Source organism: Scatophagus argus, chromosome 2 (genome assembly GCF_020382885.2).
Source record: "Scatophagus argus isolate fScaArg1 chromosome 2, fScaArg1.pri, whole genome shotgun sequence".
Lineage (NCBI taxonomy): Eukaryota > Metazoa > Chordata > Actinopteri > Scatophagidae > Scatophagus > Scatophagus argus.
The window spans coordinates 24,469,657-24,489,117 of NC_058494.1; the positions used below are offsets into that span (position 1 = coordinate 24,469,657).

Here is a 19,461-nt window from a genome sequence, read left to right on the forward strand (position 1 = left end):
TATCCTTTTAGACATCTGTGTGAAATTCTGTCATCATTAGCCTGTGAATTCTTATGGCACATGTCACAGTGACCTTTGACTACCAAATTCTAATGAATTCATCCCTGAGTGCGAGTGGACGTTTGTGTCAAAACTGAAGACATTCTGTCAAACTGTTCGTGAATGTGATGGACAGACATGAGGTCACAGAGACACCGACCTTTGATGACTGAAATTCTAATCAGTCCAAGTGAACGTTTGTGTCGTATTTGAAGAAATGACACGCAAAAAAGAAATGCGTTCCTGAGATATCAAGCGAGGCATAAAAACAGAAGATTCAAACCAACGCGGGATATAAACTACATCTGCTTATTTTGACCAATTCCAACTCAATGGCCGTGATGGAAACAACCATGAGGAAGAAGTGGATGGATACTGTAGAAAAGCTTTAGGAAAAAGTAAGAATCGTTTCCATGTTTAAAAGTGAACTTTAGGGCTTCCCTGGCTGGACGCCTAATGATTAAGGTGGCCACCACATAATTGCAGATTCTCTGATTCACTTCCAGCTGGGGACCATTTTTCAGTGTCATACTCCTTTATATGCATCCTGTCTCTCTGCTGACTGTTAATTAAATAAGTATAAAATACTTTTAAACACAAGAAAGAACGTTCATGCTTTACTTTAAGCCAACACAGGCATCTTAAAAGTGCCATGGATTAAATCATAAAAGCAGCTGGGATGCTGTTGTCATATGAGTGGAGCTCAGAAAAAAAAAAAGCAAGAGGATCCTGAGTCAGGATTGTTATGTCAAACTGCATTTATTTGGCTTTGGAACCATTGTTACTCAACCAGTCTGTTTCTGCACAGTCAGTTGACAGCTCACTATTTCTCAGAGCCAACACACTCTTGAAGAGGCAGCAGAGGGGAGGTGAGGCGAGAGATGGGGTTTAAATTTAGGTGCATCCTTCTTCTGGTTGCATAAAGATTGGTGGAAACAAGGACAGAAGAGCGAGAGAGTAGAGGGAAAGACAAATTATTGTCTGTCTTCCCTTCCTGGCTTTGATAACTGACTGTAATACAGAGGGGAGTCATTGTTTCAAATGATTGTGATAGTATTACAGATTATTTCAGCAGGCTTGGTGAGGATAAATGCACAACGCAGGCTAACAGACACAACTCTGACACAAACGATCTGGGACCGAGTGCGTGTGTGTGTGTGTGTGTGTGTGTGTGCATAAGAGCTGACTGACAATTCTGGGTCAAAACTCTCCACCTGGGGATTCCACCCAGATGTTTCCAGCTGAATGTGGGTCAAATTCGGCGAGAGGGCTGATTAGGGGCAGGATAGAAAATAAGGTTTTACTCACACACAAGCCTGATGGTGGCCTGAGTGGTGTAATTTTAGAACAGACACACAGACGGAAAGACGGAAGTGGTGGAAAGTAACTGCTGGAAAAATTATTTATGTACACTGCATAGATACAAGTATTAGGTATTTTTAATTTAGGTTTGCTCAGTTTTTCTTCATCTCCACCACATTTCTCAGGCAGGTACTGTGTCTTTTGTATGGAAGCAAACAAAACACCATCTATAAAATATAGTGCATTGTTACACAATAAAATAGTATATAAAGCAGTTAATATTTGCGCTACCTCAATCAACAACAGCGTTAAAGTACAGCTTAATGGTAATAGGATGACAAGGAACCCTGCATACTGAGTAAGAGTACTTTTGTTGGTTTTTTTGGCGCATGACTATTAACACAGTGAGTGAGAATCACCTTCAGTTGATTGACAGACTCTAAGCCAATAGGGACGAAGCAAGGCTGTAGTGGGCGGGGCTTTCCTTGTACGGGCATCAGTTGTTTAAAATGTCTCCCTAACAACCGAACTGGGAGTCACAGAGCAGAAGTTTTCGCTGGATAAAGGCCTCGTAAGTAACTCACATCTATGTATCAATCTCTGTCACTTTGCGTTTTTAGCCATCGACAACAGATTGTAAGCTGCAACATTACGACGGTTGATTTAAATAAGTCGATTTGGAAGTAGAAAACATCAACCGGTAGCCTCAGCTGTTTGCTATCAAACAAGCTAAGCTAATTAGCTAGCTAGTTGAAGCTGATACGCCAGTTACGCTTGGCGATACCTGATGAAATCCGATCACGTTTACGAACCCACTGTAATGTGCGATATCTGTCAATGCTATCTGGAGGAGAAACAGCATATTCTGATGATACCTCCGACGAGATGCTTGTTGTTGCTAGCTAGCTCTGGCTAAGTGGTTTCTAGCTAGTGTCCCTCGTCCCCTGCCGGGTCATGTTACAGAGTGCTGTTAGCTTGATCTGAAGTGCACGACTGTGTGTCCTCCTCCTGAGATGCCTTTCTAACACACATTCAATGAACTTTCCAACCAGGTGTTTTCGTTTTTTTGTCCATTTGCAGGAGTCGGAATGGCTGGGACAGGCGAGGGGAAGAAAGAGGAGGCCGACTACAAGAGACTGCACAGCTTCCCTCTCATTAGGGTAAGAGACAAGCGGGACAGAGCCTCGGGACACAGGACAAGAGCATCCCAACGGTGGCTGAGAGCAGGCAATTCTGCAATGACAACATTTAAATTACATTTTGATCGCACTCTTTTTGTTTCTGTGCTGACTGAAATATTTAGGGTGTAGTAGGTGATGTCGCGATGTATTTAGTCTCATTAAGCACCTGAAGTGTGCTGATAGACGTCAGTTTCAGTTTTATGTAACCGTCAGGCCTTTTAGAGATGCAAGACAACTTCTCAGTGACACAAATGGCTTCATTCTGCACTGACTCAGTCACCCAGAACACATCCAAGTTCACAAGCAATGAATGATTTCTTGTTTTAATCTTCATTATAAGATTCCAGATCCTTGGTTTTTTATTTTACCTTTCTCTTCCTGTTAGGAACAACGGGGACACATACTGTACGCTCCCCCCTGTCCTTCACACGACCCAGATTGTTATTTTGAATGTGTGCATACTCCATATTCCATTCAACAGATATAAAGAACATGCTAACAGTTGGCTGTAGAAAACCTCAAATGGATCTAACATTATGTTTTGTATACTCTGCAGATTAGCAACCTGCTGAAATGTGTGACTGCAGAATTAGTCCTACAGTAAGCACACTTTCCAGTCCTCATCCCTTTTGTGTCTGCAGCCACACATTTGACAAAACGCTGGCATACCCTCATTCAACAGTGCAGATGTGTAAATCAGATTGTCGCTAATCACCCACCTTTTTATTTCATGATGTCTGTTCAGCTTGAACAGAACTAGTTTGTAGGATGTGTTGACTGGCCATCTGGTGAATCAGCAACATTTGTAGTTGTTCCAGACAACCACAGTAGAAGGTGGAGTGTAAGGCCTGCCAGATGTGATGTTGTTTAAATATGGGAATAACACATTCTATACAGTTTCTCTGGATGACATTCACAGCGTTGCACAGTTGTTGTTCACATGCAAAGTGACAGAAATTGTTTTGTCAAGAAAAACACCAGAGATAAGCTCAGACAGTGACTTCTTTCTCAGAGCTGCACAGCTGGCCAGTCTCATGTTGTGTGCATTGTGTGAGTGTCGGTGGTTTCGGAAAGTTCCAGAAAACGGGTGACCTCAGCTGTGGGAGGAGGAAGTTCTTCAAGTTGTTCTCACCTTCAGACAAGCCGCTCTGCAGAAGCACACATGCATCTTAGCAGTTAAGAGGAAAGTCCTTTACAACTGCCCCGACTGAGTGTGACACACACTTACAACGTCTTGATGTGCAGCATTACACACGTCAACTTGTGTCGACACACTGCCGTCATGTTTTCCAGTGTAACATGAGTCAGAAGAGCAGCAATTTAGATAGATACTTTATTGATCCCAAGGGAAATTCAAATTTAATCATTTGCTTCCCAGATGAGTACATCCCAGTGGCTGTACTGTATCTGTGTGTTACAGGCATCGAGTGACACAGCACGACTCATACTGTACAACCGCATACAGCCAAAACACTTTGCCTCTGCTCTCCTTCTGAAGTCTGTCTGACATTATGAAACCGTTAGGCATAAAGTCAGAATGTTTAGTTCGTGCTTGTCAGAGAGCAGGAAATGGAGACCGTCAACACTTGTTTGTTTTCAGCACACGGACATGCCGGAGGAAATGCGAGTTGAGACCATGGAGCTTTGTGTCACAGCCTGTGAAAAGTTTGCCACCAACAATGAGGTGAGTGTACATTGTGGAGTCTTTGTTGTTAATTTGGTAGCTTGGTCAGAGCCATGCTGTGTCAGACTGCTAACAGCTCTTGCAGTGTTGACTTATTAGTGCTATAAGGTTTTACTCTCTGCATAACAAGATCGTGTTCTTTGTTGGTTGATCTTTGTCCTCATCGTCCTTCGCAGAGTGCAGCAAAGATGATCAAGGAGTCCATGGACAAGAAATTCGGCAGCTCGTGGCACGTGGTGATTGGCGAGGGCTTCGGCTTCGAGGTTACACACGAAGTGAAGAACCTGCTCTACATGTTCTTTGGAGGGAGTCTGGCCGTGTGTGTGTGGAAGTGCTCGTAGCGCCTCCTCGCTGCCCCTCCTCCCCTCTGACTTGCTCACTGGGCTGGGAATGAACACCAGCTAGCAGCCAGACGCTGGTTACACTGTTGTTGCGGCAGGTTAGTTTGTCCACATTACCAGCCACTGTGGCAGGTAAGAAACCGTCAGCTGGAGATGTTGTCCAGTTTAAAATGCAGTTGACAGGAAAGGGAATTTTTGAGTGCGACAGTCACTTTGGTTGGTAGGCATAAAAATAGCTTCCTGCCTTGTTCGTCACTTTTCCTTTCTTCTCTTTGTTTTCTACACTCCGTCCGTCTCTGAAGCCGTATACATGGTCCTACGCATTTTGTGAGCGTGCATGTGCAGGAACGTAAAGCTCAACTTTTACAAACAATACAGCCAGCCAGGGTCTCCAAAGTCCTTTATCCTCATTCCTCTTCAGGGAGCGTGTGTGTGTGTGGGTGCGTTTATATGTTTGTGTGTGCTGGACACACACTGTTTTTTGAAATAACATTTCATTGTCACCGTCCCAGCAGTTTGTGCAACAGCAGACTGTCCACACATACGTAACTTTTCACACGTGGCTTTCTCTCTCTCTCTCTCTCGAACCGCACTAATCTTTCAATAAAGTTTTTAATATTTTTTATGTGTACATATTTTGATGCAACTTGAAAACTTCTTTTTAAAGACCAGTGTCATCTTCTTACAGCTAAAGACTCAGAGCCTCCTGAGCCGAACAAACACTAAACCCAACCCACCTTTTCTTCCTGTAAAGATGTTTGTAATAATCCCTAATAATAATAACATTCCCCCTCCGCTGGGTGATGTTAGCAATGTGATTGTTTTCATGTTGATGCCAGTTTTAATGATCCTGAGCAGTGGATCATTTTGTGTGAATTAATCTGATTGTACAATAAACCCTGAGATGTGGTGAAATGGGAACTTAAATTGCCTTTCTTCATATTATTTCTGGGCTCGATTGATTCACTTATGCTCATTACATTTTATGGAAGGCATTTTAGGTCAAATTTATCACAAGCAAATACAATTTCCTGTAACCTCAGCAGGGAGCGAAGAATAGCTGCTGAGCTGCAAGGGATTTCTAGTAAGTTGAGAGCAAATTGGAAGAGTCAGAAGGGGTATGATTTCACTTTTTTTCAAAAACAATTACACTCTCATCAATGACCGATCCAGCATTTCTACGTCAGTTCACAGTAGATTTTGAATTGGAATGCCTGGTTGTAAAACAACAAGACAGTAAAAGTTTAGAAAAGTGTAAAAGTACATGCTTCACCCAGAGGAATAACGTGCTAGCAGCTGCTTTAAAAAGGCTTCTTATAAGTAAATACACAGAGGAGAGGACTAACAAAGATGCTTCCAAAAAATACCTGCCTGTGGTTTACGTTCATAAGGAAAAGAAGAAGGTAAATGATGGGAGTGTTTGTGACCTGTCAGAGCAGATGATGAAGACTGGATGAGGCAGGTTTTCCCTGAGAAACTGGAGAAAGTTGTGTGGAAAAGATGCTGCTTTAAAATTTAAATGTTTTCCTCTAAAGGCAATTGATATGTTCTGGAAAAACTTTCTCAAACTGCCAGTTTTGCTTAAACGCGTTTGAAGAGTTCCTCTCTGAAACCAAAAGTCAAAGTTACACTCGGCTCCTTTTTCCCTGTTTTTCCAGTGAGGGATACTGCAGTTCATCCAATCTTTTTTAAATGTTTTAAATGCTGTAAAAGAAATTAGTTGCATTTTGTCAGGCATACCTGACAGAGCTGCGTGGAGGGAAGAGTAATTAGGAAAGTAATTAATAACAACCTGAGGAACATCGTCATCATTTCCTTCAAGTTTTTATCAGGCATTTCAAGATACTTGTAGTCAGCAAATTTAAAGATGGGGGCCTTTACAGTCTGTTTAGTGTACGACACCCTCTGTCCTTACACCATTGATTTGAAAAAGATAAAATCCCCGCCAGGAACCTTTTAGCAGGCAGAATGAACAGATCACACTGACAAAACTTCTGACTCGTATGTGATTCGTATGTCTCGGAGCCATGAGACATCCTCTTCTTGGTGACCTGAAGAAGACAGGTCGGCCCCTACCCAAGGGAAACGAAAGCCTCACTTTTGGCACACCTGCAGAAACAGGATGTTCCACTGCAGACCGTGAGAACAGCACAGATCTTAATGTTGGTGCTGACAGAAAGATGTGACGCCTGTCTGATTACGACAGAGAGCTAACATGTGACATGATCCAGTGACCCTTTTGCACCATGACAGTGTCGAGGGCTTTTTGACCCAGCAGTGGAGGGAGAAATGCTGCCATTATTGACAGATTAGCAGAATCTGGCAGCTTCCACCTCAGCATTTGTGTACCCAAACACCATAACCTTGACGCAGGTCAGCCTGTACTCAAACGAGACGTCAAACTTCTGTTTCACGTTTCCCTTCTGTTCCTGTGTTCCTGTCTGTTTGCCCCAAAGCCACAGCTTGAGCTCACCTGAGTAGAAATGAGTCACGTTTTTGGTGCACCTTTTCTCATTAGTTTCACTGTCTGTGGCTGTCAAACCTGTGGATGTTTGATACCACCAGGCAGCGTCTCCTTTTGCTTCTTGTGATGTCTTTTTACAGTCATGAAATTGCCTGAAAATTGAGTTTGCTCTTTGTCTAAAATTGAATATGGCTTAAAGGAGAAACCAGTGAATCAAATTAAAATTAGAATTTAGCTCTCAAAAAAGTATGCCATCAAATGGCTAACAGTCCCTGAAACTGAGGAATGTTGCAGGTGTGTGGCTCATGAGAGATAACCTGTGATTGTTAGTGTTTTAGTATCTTAACTCTGTGCTTTCTGTTTCATGAATGGCTTTTATTTCAGTTGATGAATCAGTTGAAGGCTTTCTCAGGATTTCTTTGGAAGCAGACACTAAACTGACAGGTGCCATCTGTTCCTGTCTTGTTACTGGAGATTTCTCAAAAGGAGTCTTGGCAGGAATGTCCCTCAACAACACAAATTGATTTATACTCTATTAGATACTGAGAAGCAGCTCAGGCTTGAGAACACATCAGATCATTTGTTATTTGTGCATTATGTAAACATCTACCCTGACTGATTGAAATAGGTTTTACAGGGTTACATCTAGATTTGTGTGGCTTTAATACTCTGACAAATTTCACCCGAGTTCCCCCGGTTGGCCTATTTCGTGCGAAGGAGCCTGCACATTGTGCAATTATTGTAACAACCTCTCTGATTAATCCGATGGGCCTTGTGTCAGTGTGGTTCCACCCTGTGATGCATTTCATTCATTATTCACATCAGACACTCTTTATATATCTCCTCCCTCTCTCTGTGTCTCCTCGATGTTGTTAAATATTCATACAAAGAGCCGCAGAGTCACACTAAAGGCTCAGTTTGCTGTGTCTCAACACTGAAATGCTCCCACCAGCGCATTGGAAGGAGGCTCATTATGTCGCACCACACCAAAAGTGGCTTGTTTTGGAGTTTGGGGTTAAAGCGATATCTTTTCCTGTAACCTGCTTCATTCTCTGTCAGCTGTCCATCATGCGCTGAGCTACACTAATCAGCAGTAACATGAAAACAACCTGCTTGATATTTTGTAGGTCCCCCTTTGTGCTGCCAGAGCAGCTCTGACTCTGCCTGTCAGGGGGAGGGACACCATACCTGGACAAGAGGCTGGAGGTGGGGAGCTTCTGTCATTTGGAGCTTCTGTCCACCTGACCAATGTGTGTCCAGTCTTCACTCTTTTTGTGCTCCTGAGGGAGAAATGTGGCCCTTTAGCTGCTAACTGGTCCACCATGTTCACCAGCACGCTGCTGCTATTGTTTGTCTGCCTTCGGGTGCTGAGCTGGTAGTGTATTGTTATATTTTTTGCTGAAACGGCTTGGGTTAACCTAAAGTCCGTGTGGTTTAGCAACAGCTTTTGCTTCACACTTAGTCATTTGTGTCCAATAAATCACAGTTGCTGCTGCTGACAAGATTTTAATGAACCCCAAAGATAACAGCAGTCAAGTCCACTGTATTTTGTTCTGGGAATTTTTAGACTCTCTGTATAATTAAAATTTTAAAAACATTAAAATTTTGTTTAAAATCAGCACATGTCCCGAAACCGAAATTTTTAGACTCAAACTGTCTATTTTCAGACTACTGGCAAGCAGTGATGGTGGTGATGTTTGGTTTCATGTAGGATGTTCGCAGCAGGCAGTGGAGGAACAGACTTTTATTAATATGGAAATAACATTAATTAGTTCTCAAACTGCCAATGTTGCACTTCAAACACAGCATTTCTTTTGCCATCACACGGTGTCCTCATTTGAAGCATCTCTGTGTTGGAAAAGCTCAGTGCCGTCTCTTAGCAACCTCCTTACCACCTGCGATGATGTGAAGTAGGGAGGTTGGAGCCTCACTGAGTGTGTGTGTGTGTGTGTGTGTGTCTGTGTTAAAGATAGAGGAAGTAAAGGAGAGAAGACATCTGTTGGGGGTTGAGGCTGTAGTGACTGACAACTCAGAGAATTCAAATGCTGGTGCTGAAAAAGGAGACTTCAGGATAGAGAAAAAGTGGGTTTTTGAGAGTTAAGCATCTGAAAGTTCACAGATTTCGACAGTTGCTCGAGGTTAAAGAGAGTTAGAGAGGGGTGGAGGGAGAGACGAGGGCGTTGGGCAGCCGGTCGTTAGAGTCAGAGGGCGAGGGAGGCTGGCAGAGGAGATTGGAGGGGATCAATTTTTCATCTCAGCATCGCTCGTGGGCTTTTTTATGTTTAGAAATGAGAAAAACAATCTGGTTTCTAATATGAGTGTCTCTGTGTGTCTTTCTGCAAGCATGTGCGTGAAGCAGCTGTGGCTGTGTGTTTCATTAGCTCGTTTCCAGACTGAAATAAAAGGGGACCATAAGTTTTGAGAAAGTGGAGGCAGAGGGAGGGATGAGGGATGAGGGATGAAAGGCGGGTTGGTGCGTGTGGATCGAGCTCGAAACAGCTTGTTTATAATACATCAGTGAGGGACGGAGACAGACTGGATTAGACAGAAACAGGCACACTTAGCAAAAAGCAAGAATGCGAGGGGGTGAGAGCTGGTTGGTGAGCTGATTTAGGAGAAACAAATCAAAAGATTTGAGGAGGGAGACATAGAGATGACAGTTGTGATGCTGTTCGCATCCTCCCCACTGTTTTATTTCTCTCATCACCTTGCTGAAGGCTTAAGAAATCCTTGAGAACTTTTTGCTTTGCTTGGAATGTTTGTCAACTAAAGTTCAGAAAGTGGAAAAAAAAATCTATCTCAGAGGGTCACAAAATGTGATGGGTGGTGTTGACAACCTTGAAACTCGTTTAAAATATGCACCAGTTCTTCAGTCCATTAGGCTGAACAGTGAAGCAAACCACAATTAAACAAGCTGGAGGGCCAAAGAGTTCAAGCACACGCTAATTTTAATTTAAACAAGTCACAGTTCCGTGATCAGCATAATGCAGACCTTGCAAAAATAATTACATTCTCAAAGTTGAGGCTTTCCATCACAGAGAAGTGATAAATGGGAGGACTTTTTACTTTCTCAATTTATTTAAGGTGTCCTTGCGTTTAGTGACATCTGATTTATTATCACCATCATTATTGTTATAGATTCCTGGTTCACAGTCAAAGGTAGCTTTGACTCTGAGGGCAAACATGCAGGCAAGAGAATGTAGTGCATTTTGTGTTCCTCAAATACACTACATAGACAAAAGTATCCAGACACATTTCTTACACACTCTTTATGGGGCTGTTTTTCAGGGTTTGGGCTCGGCCCCTGACTTCCAGTGAAGGGAAATCTTAATGCTTCAGCACATCAAGACATTTTGGACAATGCTATGCTTCCAACTTTGTGGCAACAGTTTGTTGAAGGCCCTTTTCTATTCCAGCATGACTGTGCCCCAGTGCACAAAGCAAAGCTCCATAAAGACATGGTTGGATGAGTTTGTTGTGGAAGAACTTTACTGGTCCACACAGAGTCCTGACCTCAACCCCATCCAACACCTTTGGGATGAACAGGAACGGAGACTGTGAGCCAGGCCTTTTGGTCCAGCATCAGTGTGTGACCTCACCTCTGAATCTGGTTATGGCTTCCGGAGACTCAAATATCTCAACTACTGGACAGTTTGTTGCAAACTTTTGGTACAGATATTTGTGATTCCCCGAGTGTGAATCCTAACTGTGTGTTCCTTTACACTGACTTTTGTGTAAATGTTATTGCGAGTCTCTGAGGCAAAGACTTGAGTGAGTCGTACAAGAAACGGAAGAGGCTGCACACACAGTCGGTTTCTGGCATGCAGCTAGTTAGCACATCTGCAAGCTGTTTTATGTGCATAAACACAGAAAAAGTGCAGCTGTCAAAAATTGAATTTGAGAATTCATTCTGGCTGAAAAGTTTAATGAATTTATCTTGAGCGACATCATCGGGTCAAAGATTTAAATCCGTCCAGTACTTTGTGTTTAGTGCTAATTAACGAATATTAGCATGCTAACGGTGACTGCTGACATTAGCATCTAAATCGGAGTAAGATAAGCTGCTGCGTCAGGAGCATATGCTTCAGCATAATGTAAGACTTTTCATCACCCATCTGTATATCACAACTGCTGTCCAGCCGTTAATCCCTCTGCCTAAGCCCCCCCCCCCCCATATGTTCATTTAAAACCAATTACAAGCTTCAGTTTCTTATTGCAAGCTTGTGAAGAGTTTGGTCTAGACTTGCTCTAATTGGACAGTGTCATGAGACAACTTTTGTTGTGATTTGGCACTATGTACATAACTTGAACTGAAATTGAATTGAATTATTTTGTGTTGGTGTTTGGCAAAGTGTCACATGTTTCTGGTATGCCCTTGAACACAACCTTTTTGCTGGACAGCTGAAATCCAGTGAGATGTGTCCTAATCTTTGAATTTAAATCCGCTAGACCCACTGAGACCTGCTGGCAGCTGAGTGCAAGAGCCTGCATGTCGTTGTGTGTTCTCTCTTGCACAGATGACAGATTTATCCTTATGGATAATAAAAAAATTACACACAGGAAAAAAACAGAATCTTTTTTCTCATCAGCTTTCAGCCCCACTGTGGTCATCATGATGTTCATTTCGTTTGCTTCATTTGCATGGAGCTCATGTTGAAGTCCACAACATTCATGTTTTATGAGCGTTTTATAAATAATAAATGAGTGTGAGCACGTGCATAAAGCTAAATCTGTTCAGTGCGCTCTATTATGCTGATAGAGATGAGTCACTTGTAAGGTAGGTGATCCTTTTTCTTTGCACCCTCAACATACCCCATACAGGCGGTCACAAGGGTATGGCACATGTGTTTTGTTAAGCTCTTACAGTTCAGTCACGTGGATTGCTCCGCACGAACACACATACGCATACGCATGCACACGCACACACACACGCACAGACTTTAAAGAGCCATACTTCACAGAAGCAGTGTATCCTGCGGGACTCTCCATGAAGTCTGAGGTTCCTGAATCAAAGTCTCAGTGCAAACACACTCACAGAATATGAAATATCTGCCTTGATACTGCCTGGTTATGAAGTCTACTTTGTCAAAACCTCTAAAAGACTGCAGATCATTTACTGCTCATGTACACAGAGTATATTTATGTGTTCATTTTTCAATAACACACTGATGCCTCCTCTCAAACCAAACCTGTTTGGGAAAATTAGTCAGCTTCCAGACTAATGAATTGCTGCCCACATTACTCTTTTCAGTCATTCGCATGAGGAAAAATGGCCTATTGTGTTTCCATAGTCACATTATTGGCTGTGGACTGAAATTCAGTGCTATAATGTGGCTGTGGAAATGCAATCACTCTAGTTTTTAATAAAAGAAAACTGAAACTCTATTCTATAACCAAGGCCCAGATAAAACAAACCAACCAAATAGTGATGTAATGATATTTTTTATGGTGAAATTCTATGTTATGATGATGTGTACAGAAAAATGTTTCCAGCAAGATACAGGACCTCATACAGGCTGCGGAGTGATGACAGTAAAGGTCAGCGATGACGTAAAACCTGACTGTTGTGTTCTGAGTTCATGTGTGTCTGCTAACACATTCTTCATCTCCACAGTGTCCTTCAGGGATACAAACGAATGTGAAGGTTTCAACTCAAGGGCAGTAATGCAACTGCAACTCTTTGCCCATTGAGGCTGGTGCAGAACTTCATTCAGAAATGGTTTAAGCGCAGGCGTAATACAAGGTTTCATTAATTCAAGGTTTCAAGGTTTTCATTCAAATATTGTTAATGTTATTCACTTCACCTGTCAGTGGTTTTACTGTTGTCACTGATTGGTGTATGTTAAGTCAGTTCTGTTTTTTCCATATTAAAATGTGTTCATAGGTCAGAGTGTTTAAACTGTCACCATTAATGCGGGGTACAAATCATTCTGCAGTCTGCGTCAAGTGCACGTTCAAATTTGTGGGTATATGTGTAATAAAGTAGCTCCTGATTGAACTGTCTAACATAGTCCTTGCGGTCATTAAGGATCAGGCAGTTTGCCATTGCAGCACTGCCGGCTTAGTATCATATACACATTTACTTCTCAGTTTTACTGGGTTTATTTGAAGTTACAGTCTGAAATGATTTCCATGGACTCAGTAGAATAAGGTTCAATCTGATCCTCAGACATGCTGTGCAAGTAAAGTTGTGGGAGTGGAACCCTAAAGCCCAGCCAATGAAGGCACTGACAAAATGACAGACAACAAATAATGTGGCAGAAAACGACTGAGAAAAGACAGATGGTAAACACATTGATTTGTACCCAGATCACTTTAACCTGGCACCCACGTCTGAGCCTGGCGGTGCAAACAACTGGGCAAAGGCTGCCTGGATGCTGGATGGAGCCCTGGGAAACGAGAGCCACCAAGTGAAAGAAAACATTTTCAAAGGAAGGAAACAGCGTGTAAGTTGTCTTTTGCTTGTTCCTCAATATATAAGATGATTTGGGACTTCAGTAAGGTCATATGAAAATGAGAGCAGGTAGGAATTACTTTTTTAAATAACAGTTTAATAAGCCTCCTTGATGCCTTAATGAAGGCCATGTTCTTCATTATCCTGGCTGCAGTTTACTTGATGCTGTCGTTTAATTTGTTTTTAATGCTCTACACCATGTAGCTGTCCTCATGTTCTGCCAACATGTTTTCCTTTTAAATCTTTCACACCACATTTGTCTTCCCTTCTTCTTCCCTTCATGTGTTCACCTCTCCTGACCTTCTCCCACCCTCCTCTCAGTAGGATGTTGTGGCGTATGCGCAGTCGCTCCAGGACAATCTGTTTGTCCTTGGCCTTCATCACAATTTTCCTCTACCTCCTCCTGGCGCTTGTCTCTCTTCCCGTTTACCACCAGCCCTGCGACCCCCTGCTGCCACCCAGGACACACATCCTGCAGAACCTGGCACGCACTAACTACACCTCTGTGGGGACGAGCGGTTCAGCTCAGCCTCCAGCCGACACCACACGTAGAGATCCTTCCACTAAAGATGCCGATAAGGTTGTCAAAGGCCGTGTGCGAACAGTTGCCGACGTGTTCTTATCGGTGAAAGTGGGTAAAAATGCCTCAGTGAACATGCCAGTCAACGTGGGTCGCCATGGCGCTAGCCGAGCTGAATCTGTGGAGGCTGGGCTGTCAAAGCTGGAGGCGCTCTTTGACCATCCTCTTTACAATGTGCCCAGCGCTCCAGTCCCTGAGGAGGACTGGCTGTTGAAAGTGAAACCAAAGGTCAAGGCTAGCGAGAGGAGCTCCCAGATGTGGTCAGTGTATCATGCACTTAAGAGACTGTGTGTGTGTGTGAGAGAGAGAGCGAGACTGTGTGAGATTGTTCTGCACACAATCTCATCATTTTCACAATCAGAAATTGCCTTCTCAAAACCACTTCGCTTAACCAAACATGCTTATTTCCTCTGTTAAACTTCTTTCAGGCTCTGTCAGGTTCCACTGTCACTGCAAAAACAGCAAGCAACAGCTGTTACTATTACACTTGGCTTCTTTGCATTTTCTTCTGAAACACAAATACATGTACCATGCATGCAAAATTGTCACCAGATGGGTTTGGCTGCGGGGAGCAGACATGATCTCCCGTTGTTAAAGCTAGTCCATATTTGTCACGATGCTGCGAGCGGGTTTCTGTGGCGTCTCTGCAGGTGCTGACAGAGCAACTGTAAGTTGTCGGTTGACATATACTGTCATAGACTACACAGCCTTTGCAGACACAACAAGAAATATGAGCAGCTTCTTCGGAATGATTTGTATCTTTAACAGTTACACTGATTATTGTGTGATTTTTTTCGTCACCCTCTCACCTCCCTCTCCATCCAGGGTGAGTGCTGGCCAGGAGGGCTACGAGGACGTCCAGTGGAACAGCAACAGCGACAGCCATCCTCCCTGGCTGCGGTTCCACCTGGGCATCTCCCGCTGGCAGCTGTACCCCCATCGAGACCCCAACATGGAACCTCTGAGCCAGCAGCTCGCCACGCACAACATCGTCAGTGCAGGTGAGAAAACCTCTGCTGGCTGATAAACACCTGTGCTCTGTCTCCTTTCTGTATTTGTTTTTGTTTTAATCCATCCTGACACCAACAGCACAGAGATCGTGCATAAGCTGACAGAGCAGGTGTCAGACGAGTGAAGATGAGATGTTTTTCATGTGGTGGACAGGAGGATCTGAGTCACGTTATAAAGTGACTCAGTGAACCCTGTGACGAAATAAATGAATGAAAGATTTTTGGAGGATCACACAGCACAAGGAAAACATACGCCTTAAAGGAGCAGATCTACCAGAATTAAGACTCAGACCCTAACCTGTCGTGGAACAGGTGAGTGGGCTTCAGGGAGGGGGGAGGGCAGACGAAGGCGATTGGTTGATGTGTCTGTGTGACACCTGAGGTTTAGGGTTAGTCTTTCAACTATAGACTCACTTTGAAGTACTCCTGAAATGAAAGCTGACGGCGAAGCTTTGAACAACCTTGGGGGCTCAGCAGAGGATGGCAGGGAATACATGACTCATCAGCAATGTAGCAAACATCTCAGTGTCAGTCAGGCGGGCGTGATTCCTCACACTCCAACTTCTTTTCCAACTGTGTGTAACAGTGGAATAAACAGCAATAAACATTTTTGATTAATTCTTACTTCTCAATAGTAAACTCCAGAGTAAAGCCAGGTTTGTAACAGCCCAGCGTAACAGGAACTATAATATAACTACAATCACATCAAAGCCAGTGAAAACAAGAAGGGTGTTCCTGTCACGAGGTTGTGCTTTGGGATGATTAACATCTTGACTCCTGAGATGTAAATATGAATAATGAAATCCAAAAATATTTTGAGGTAAAAATGTATTGAAATTCCATCCGTCATGGTGGCAGGGGAGCTTACTGAGCTGGAGCCTTGCCCAGCTGACTACGAGCGAGAGGCAGGATACAACCTGGACTGGTCGCCAGTCCGTCACAGGGCCCAGACCAGGACTCGAACCCTCTTGCTGTGAGGCGACGGTGCAAACTGCTGTGCCGCGTATTGAAACTGTGTGGGGAAAAAAGAAAGATACAAACTGATGCGCTAAACAGAAACATTAGCTGTAAATACTTTACACTTTATCATTTATTGTACCAAATGGCTCTGATAACATGACGTTATAGAGTGAGAGCTGTGTGACGCTCACAGCAGTGAATGTCAGTGAGACCGTGTCCAGCCAAATATAGAAAAAGCCATGTGTGTACATGTGTGTGTTATTTCTTGTGAGGGACACACTTATTGTCTCTGTTACATTGTGTGTGTGTCTGTGTGTGTCTGTGTCCCAATGATGAGCAATGTGCTCGGTCACAGAATGGTGTGTTGCATGTGTGTGTGTGTGTGTGCTTTGTTGCCATGGAGACGTTCTCAATATTGTTTTCCAGTGCAGAAGTCTGGAGGGACGCAACTGAAGCTGGTGATGTCATTTCCCAACTATGGACAAGCCATGTTTAAACCCATGAAGTGAGTGGCGAGTGGCAAATCCAGCACACAGCTCATATTACAGAGCGTTTAAAAGCCCCCCAAAAAGTCTGCACTGTTTCATAATCTCAAGTGTTTGTTGGATGTTATGGCAGACAGAAGCTCCCACAGTCCATGGAAAGCACGCGAGCCAACTAAACAGGCTTTACTTGATGTAAAAATGATTGAATGTGTTATGTGCTGCAGTTTGACTTTGCCTCCCCCCTGGCAGGCAGGAGCGAGACGAGGAAACCAATTATAACCTGTACTACTTCTCCGACTTTGAGAGACACAACGCAGAAATTGCAGCTTTCCACCTGGACAGGTACCAAGTCCATTTCCTGTGGTGGAGCCACGTAATAAATGCACGTTACATAACACCGATTTGTATTTTCTTCTCCCTCTTAAACTTCCCTGTCTGATTTGTCTCATTCTGTTTGTCTCCCCCGTCCGTCCCACTTGTCATCGTCCTCATGCTTTGCTCTCTCTGCAGGATTTTGGGCTACAGGAGGATCCCTCCAGTGGTGGGGAGGCTGGTGGATGTGGTCAAGGAGATCAAAGACATCACCACTGACCGCAAGCTGGCCCGAACATTTTTTACCTCCCCTGGTACCGCTCACACAATCCTCCATCATTCATCTGGCCTGCTTCAAATGCCTTTGTGTGTCAACTGATTATGAATTTCTTTGGTCTTCCTCTCTTCTTATTCTCTCTGGTCACAACCGCCCACAAACTCTTTTATCCAAAATTCTCTCCTCTCCTCTCCTCTCCTCCTCCTCCTCCTCCTCTCCTCTCCTCTCCTATGCCCTACTCTCCTCTCCCCTCCTCTCTCCCTTTCTCTCCCCTCCTCTACTGTGCCCTCCCCTCCTCTCCCCCCTCCCCTCTCCTCTCCTCTCCTCTCCTCCTCTCCTCTCCCCTCCTTTCTCCTCCTCTCCTCTCCTCCTCCTTTCCTCTCCTCTCCCCTCCTTTCTCCTCTTCTCCTCTCCTCTCCCCTCCTCTCCCCTCCTTTCTCCTCTTCTCCTCTCCTCTCCCCTCCTCTCCTCCTCCTTTCTTCTCCTCTCCCCTCCTCTCCCCTCCTCTCCTCTCCTCCCCTCTCCTCTTGTCTCCTCTTTCTGTGCTCCTCTGGCTCCTCCTAGTGGGTAACATGTGTTTCTACGGCCAGTGCTCCTACTACTGTTCCACAGAGCACGCTGTGTGCGGCCGCCCCACACACCTGGAGGCCTCCATGGCTGTCATGCTGCCTGATCTCTCCCTGGCGGCCCGCAGGACCTGGAGATCCCCCTGGAGACGCTCCTACAGCCGCAGCAAGCGGGCAAAGTTTGTGACATTACAGTGTTGTAGTCATAGGCAACCAATGTGCTGGATGCCACGTGAATTTTGCTCCAAGAAATGTGACTTTCTAGTGGTTCATACTGTCCTCAGTAGTGAGAAAAGAACCAGAGATCTTTGACTGGATTCAAATTTTGTCTTGTGAAAATGTATGAGCAAAAACGTGTAGTTAGTATAAAAAGCAAAAAAGTGCAAAATGACCCTTTTAAGAATGTTATTATTATTATTATTATTATTATTATTATTATCATCTAAATTTCACCAAAATGATAAACAAAGTTTTATCTCCATCCAAAATAAAACATTAGAAATTAGCTGTTGATGAATCTTTAAAGTAATCAGCATGGTCGAGTGAGTATCAAGCTGCAGGCCATGGAAATACTCAAAGTACCTCAAAACTGCAGTTGTTTTCTTTTGTTTTTGTTTTTGTTTGTGCTCATGTCTGACACACTGAATGTGTGGACTGTTATTTTGTGGAAACATTGCTGTAACTGTTGTACGGCAGGATTGTTGCAGATTTATGCTCAACATGAACAACACTTAAACGTTGTAGAATGAGAGGAAGGCGTACGTTTATTGTTCTCAAACAAAATGAAACAGCAAACACATCGCCTGAAGAGGCGAAATATCTCTTTTGTGGAAGAAAGCGATATAAATGGCGGATGTTGTTTAAGGTAATAATGCCAAAGTGTGAATGATGTTGTCTGTTCCAGGTGGGAGTCAGATCCACACTACTGTTCGATGGTGAAAAAGACTCCGCCGTACAACAAGGGCACAAGACTGCTGGACTTCATAGATATGGTCATACTGGACTTCTTGATGAGTATGTTTTATGCTGTGTTCATTTCTATTTCAATTGAGAGTTTTACGAGTTAATGGTCAGCTGGACACACAGCAGAAGAGTGTGGTTGGTAGTTTCACAAGTCGTGGCAGGAAAATCACGGGTGCAGTTGATAACATGACGTATGGCTGCATTCAGTTTATATTTGGTCACTCAGGGGGTGTAAGCCCTGTGCTTTTGTTCAAAGGTTCTGTAGGGCTCAGCAGTTACATTATAGCTGCTCCGATATTATCGCATTAAATCTAAAAACCCATCAACATCTCAACTGTTAACCTTTGTACATTTTGTGTTGTTAAAGCGTCTCACAAACCGAAGCTCCACTTTCACCTGTTCAGCACAGGCGGCAGAAGAAAAGCTTTGAGGAACTTAATAAAAAATATTTAAAAATGACCCACCAGATTCAGTGTTGGAAGAAGTGCTCTGTTACTGAAAGAATATCAATGCCATGATGTAAATACAAATACTAAATTACAAATAAAAATCTTAAAAACTGGTCTATAGAAGTATTACTAGTTAGTGTGGGCTCACTGGTTCTCAGATAAAAGTCAAATTTTGAGGAAAAGGTTTTGACTTACACATTAAAACGCTGCTTGTGAATAGAGTCATCAAGTATTAATACTTCACATTATTAAATGTATTTATTAGCCAGAAGGATTTTCTGCAAAATTAATAACGTTATTTAAGTACCTGACGTAGGCATAAATTTAGCTCACAGGCCTAATACTTCTATTCTTTACCTTAATTCAAATGTAGATTTATTATTATTATTATTTG

General features: G+C 43.3%; 2 protein-coding genes across 4 annotated transcripts in view; both read left to right on the plus strand.

The window, feature by feature from the left end:
* Positions 1–1,778: 1,778 nt before the first annotated feature.
* LOC124050420 (dynein axonemal light chain 4) lies at positions 1,779–5,474 on the plus strand. Its single transcript, XM_046372949.1, has 4 exons — positions 1,779–1,912; positions 2,422–2,501; positions 4,123–4,206; positions 4,383–5,474. Exons 2-4 carry the CDS (start codon positions 2,430–2,432, stop codon positions 4,545–4,547), a joined length of 321 nt encoding a protein of 106 aa, XP_046228905.1. The 5' UTR covers positions 1,779–1,912; positions 2,422–2,429; the 3' UTR covers positions 4,548–5,474.
* Positions 5,475–13,290: 7,816 nt separating this feature from the next.
* LOC124050433 (extracellular serine/threonine protein kinase FAM20C-like) overlaps positions 13,291–19,461 on the plus strand; it is a 31,955-nt gene continuing 25,784 nt past the window's right edge. The window contains exons 1-8 of one of the 3 annotated variants that reach the window (XM_046372973.1): positions 13,291–13,457; positions 13,787–14,305; positions 14,871–15,046; positions 16,442–16,520; positions 16,750–16,842; positions 17,011–17,126; positions 17,654–17,834; positions 18,560–18,669. In XM_046372973.1, the coding sequence (XP_046228929.1) occupies positions 13,791–14,305; positions 14,871–15,046; positions 16,442–16,520; positions 16,750–16,842; positions 17,011–17,126; positions 17,654–17,834; positions 18,560–18,669 (1,270 nt within the window). In that variant the 5' untranslated portion in view covers positions 13,291–13,457; positions 13,787–13,790. Of the gene's footprint in view, positions 13,458–13,512; positions 13,535–13,786; positions 14,306–14,870; positions 15,047–16,441; positions 16,521–16,749; positions 16,843–17,010; positions 17,127–17,653; positions 17,835–18,559; positions 18,670–19,461 lie in introns of those variants that run through there. The other 2 variants (XM_046372982.1, XM_046372990.1) reach the window with 2 other exon arrangements.

Bases quoted from the DNA above. Each gene is read 5' to 3' on its own strand.
- LOC124050420 (XM_046372949.1), top strand. From the start codon at position 2,430: ATGGCTGGGACAGGCGAGGGGAAGAAAGAGGAGGCCGACTACAAGAGA. The intron at 2,502-4,122 runs GTAAGAGACAAG...GTTTGTTTTCAG, and splicing joins ACAGCTTCCCTCTCATTAGG to CACACGGACATGCCGGAGGA. The intron at 4,207-4,382 runs GTGAGTGTACAT...CGTCCTTCGCAG, and splicing joins AGTTTGCCACCAACAATGAG to AGTGCAGCAAAGATGATCAA.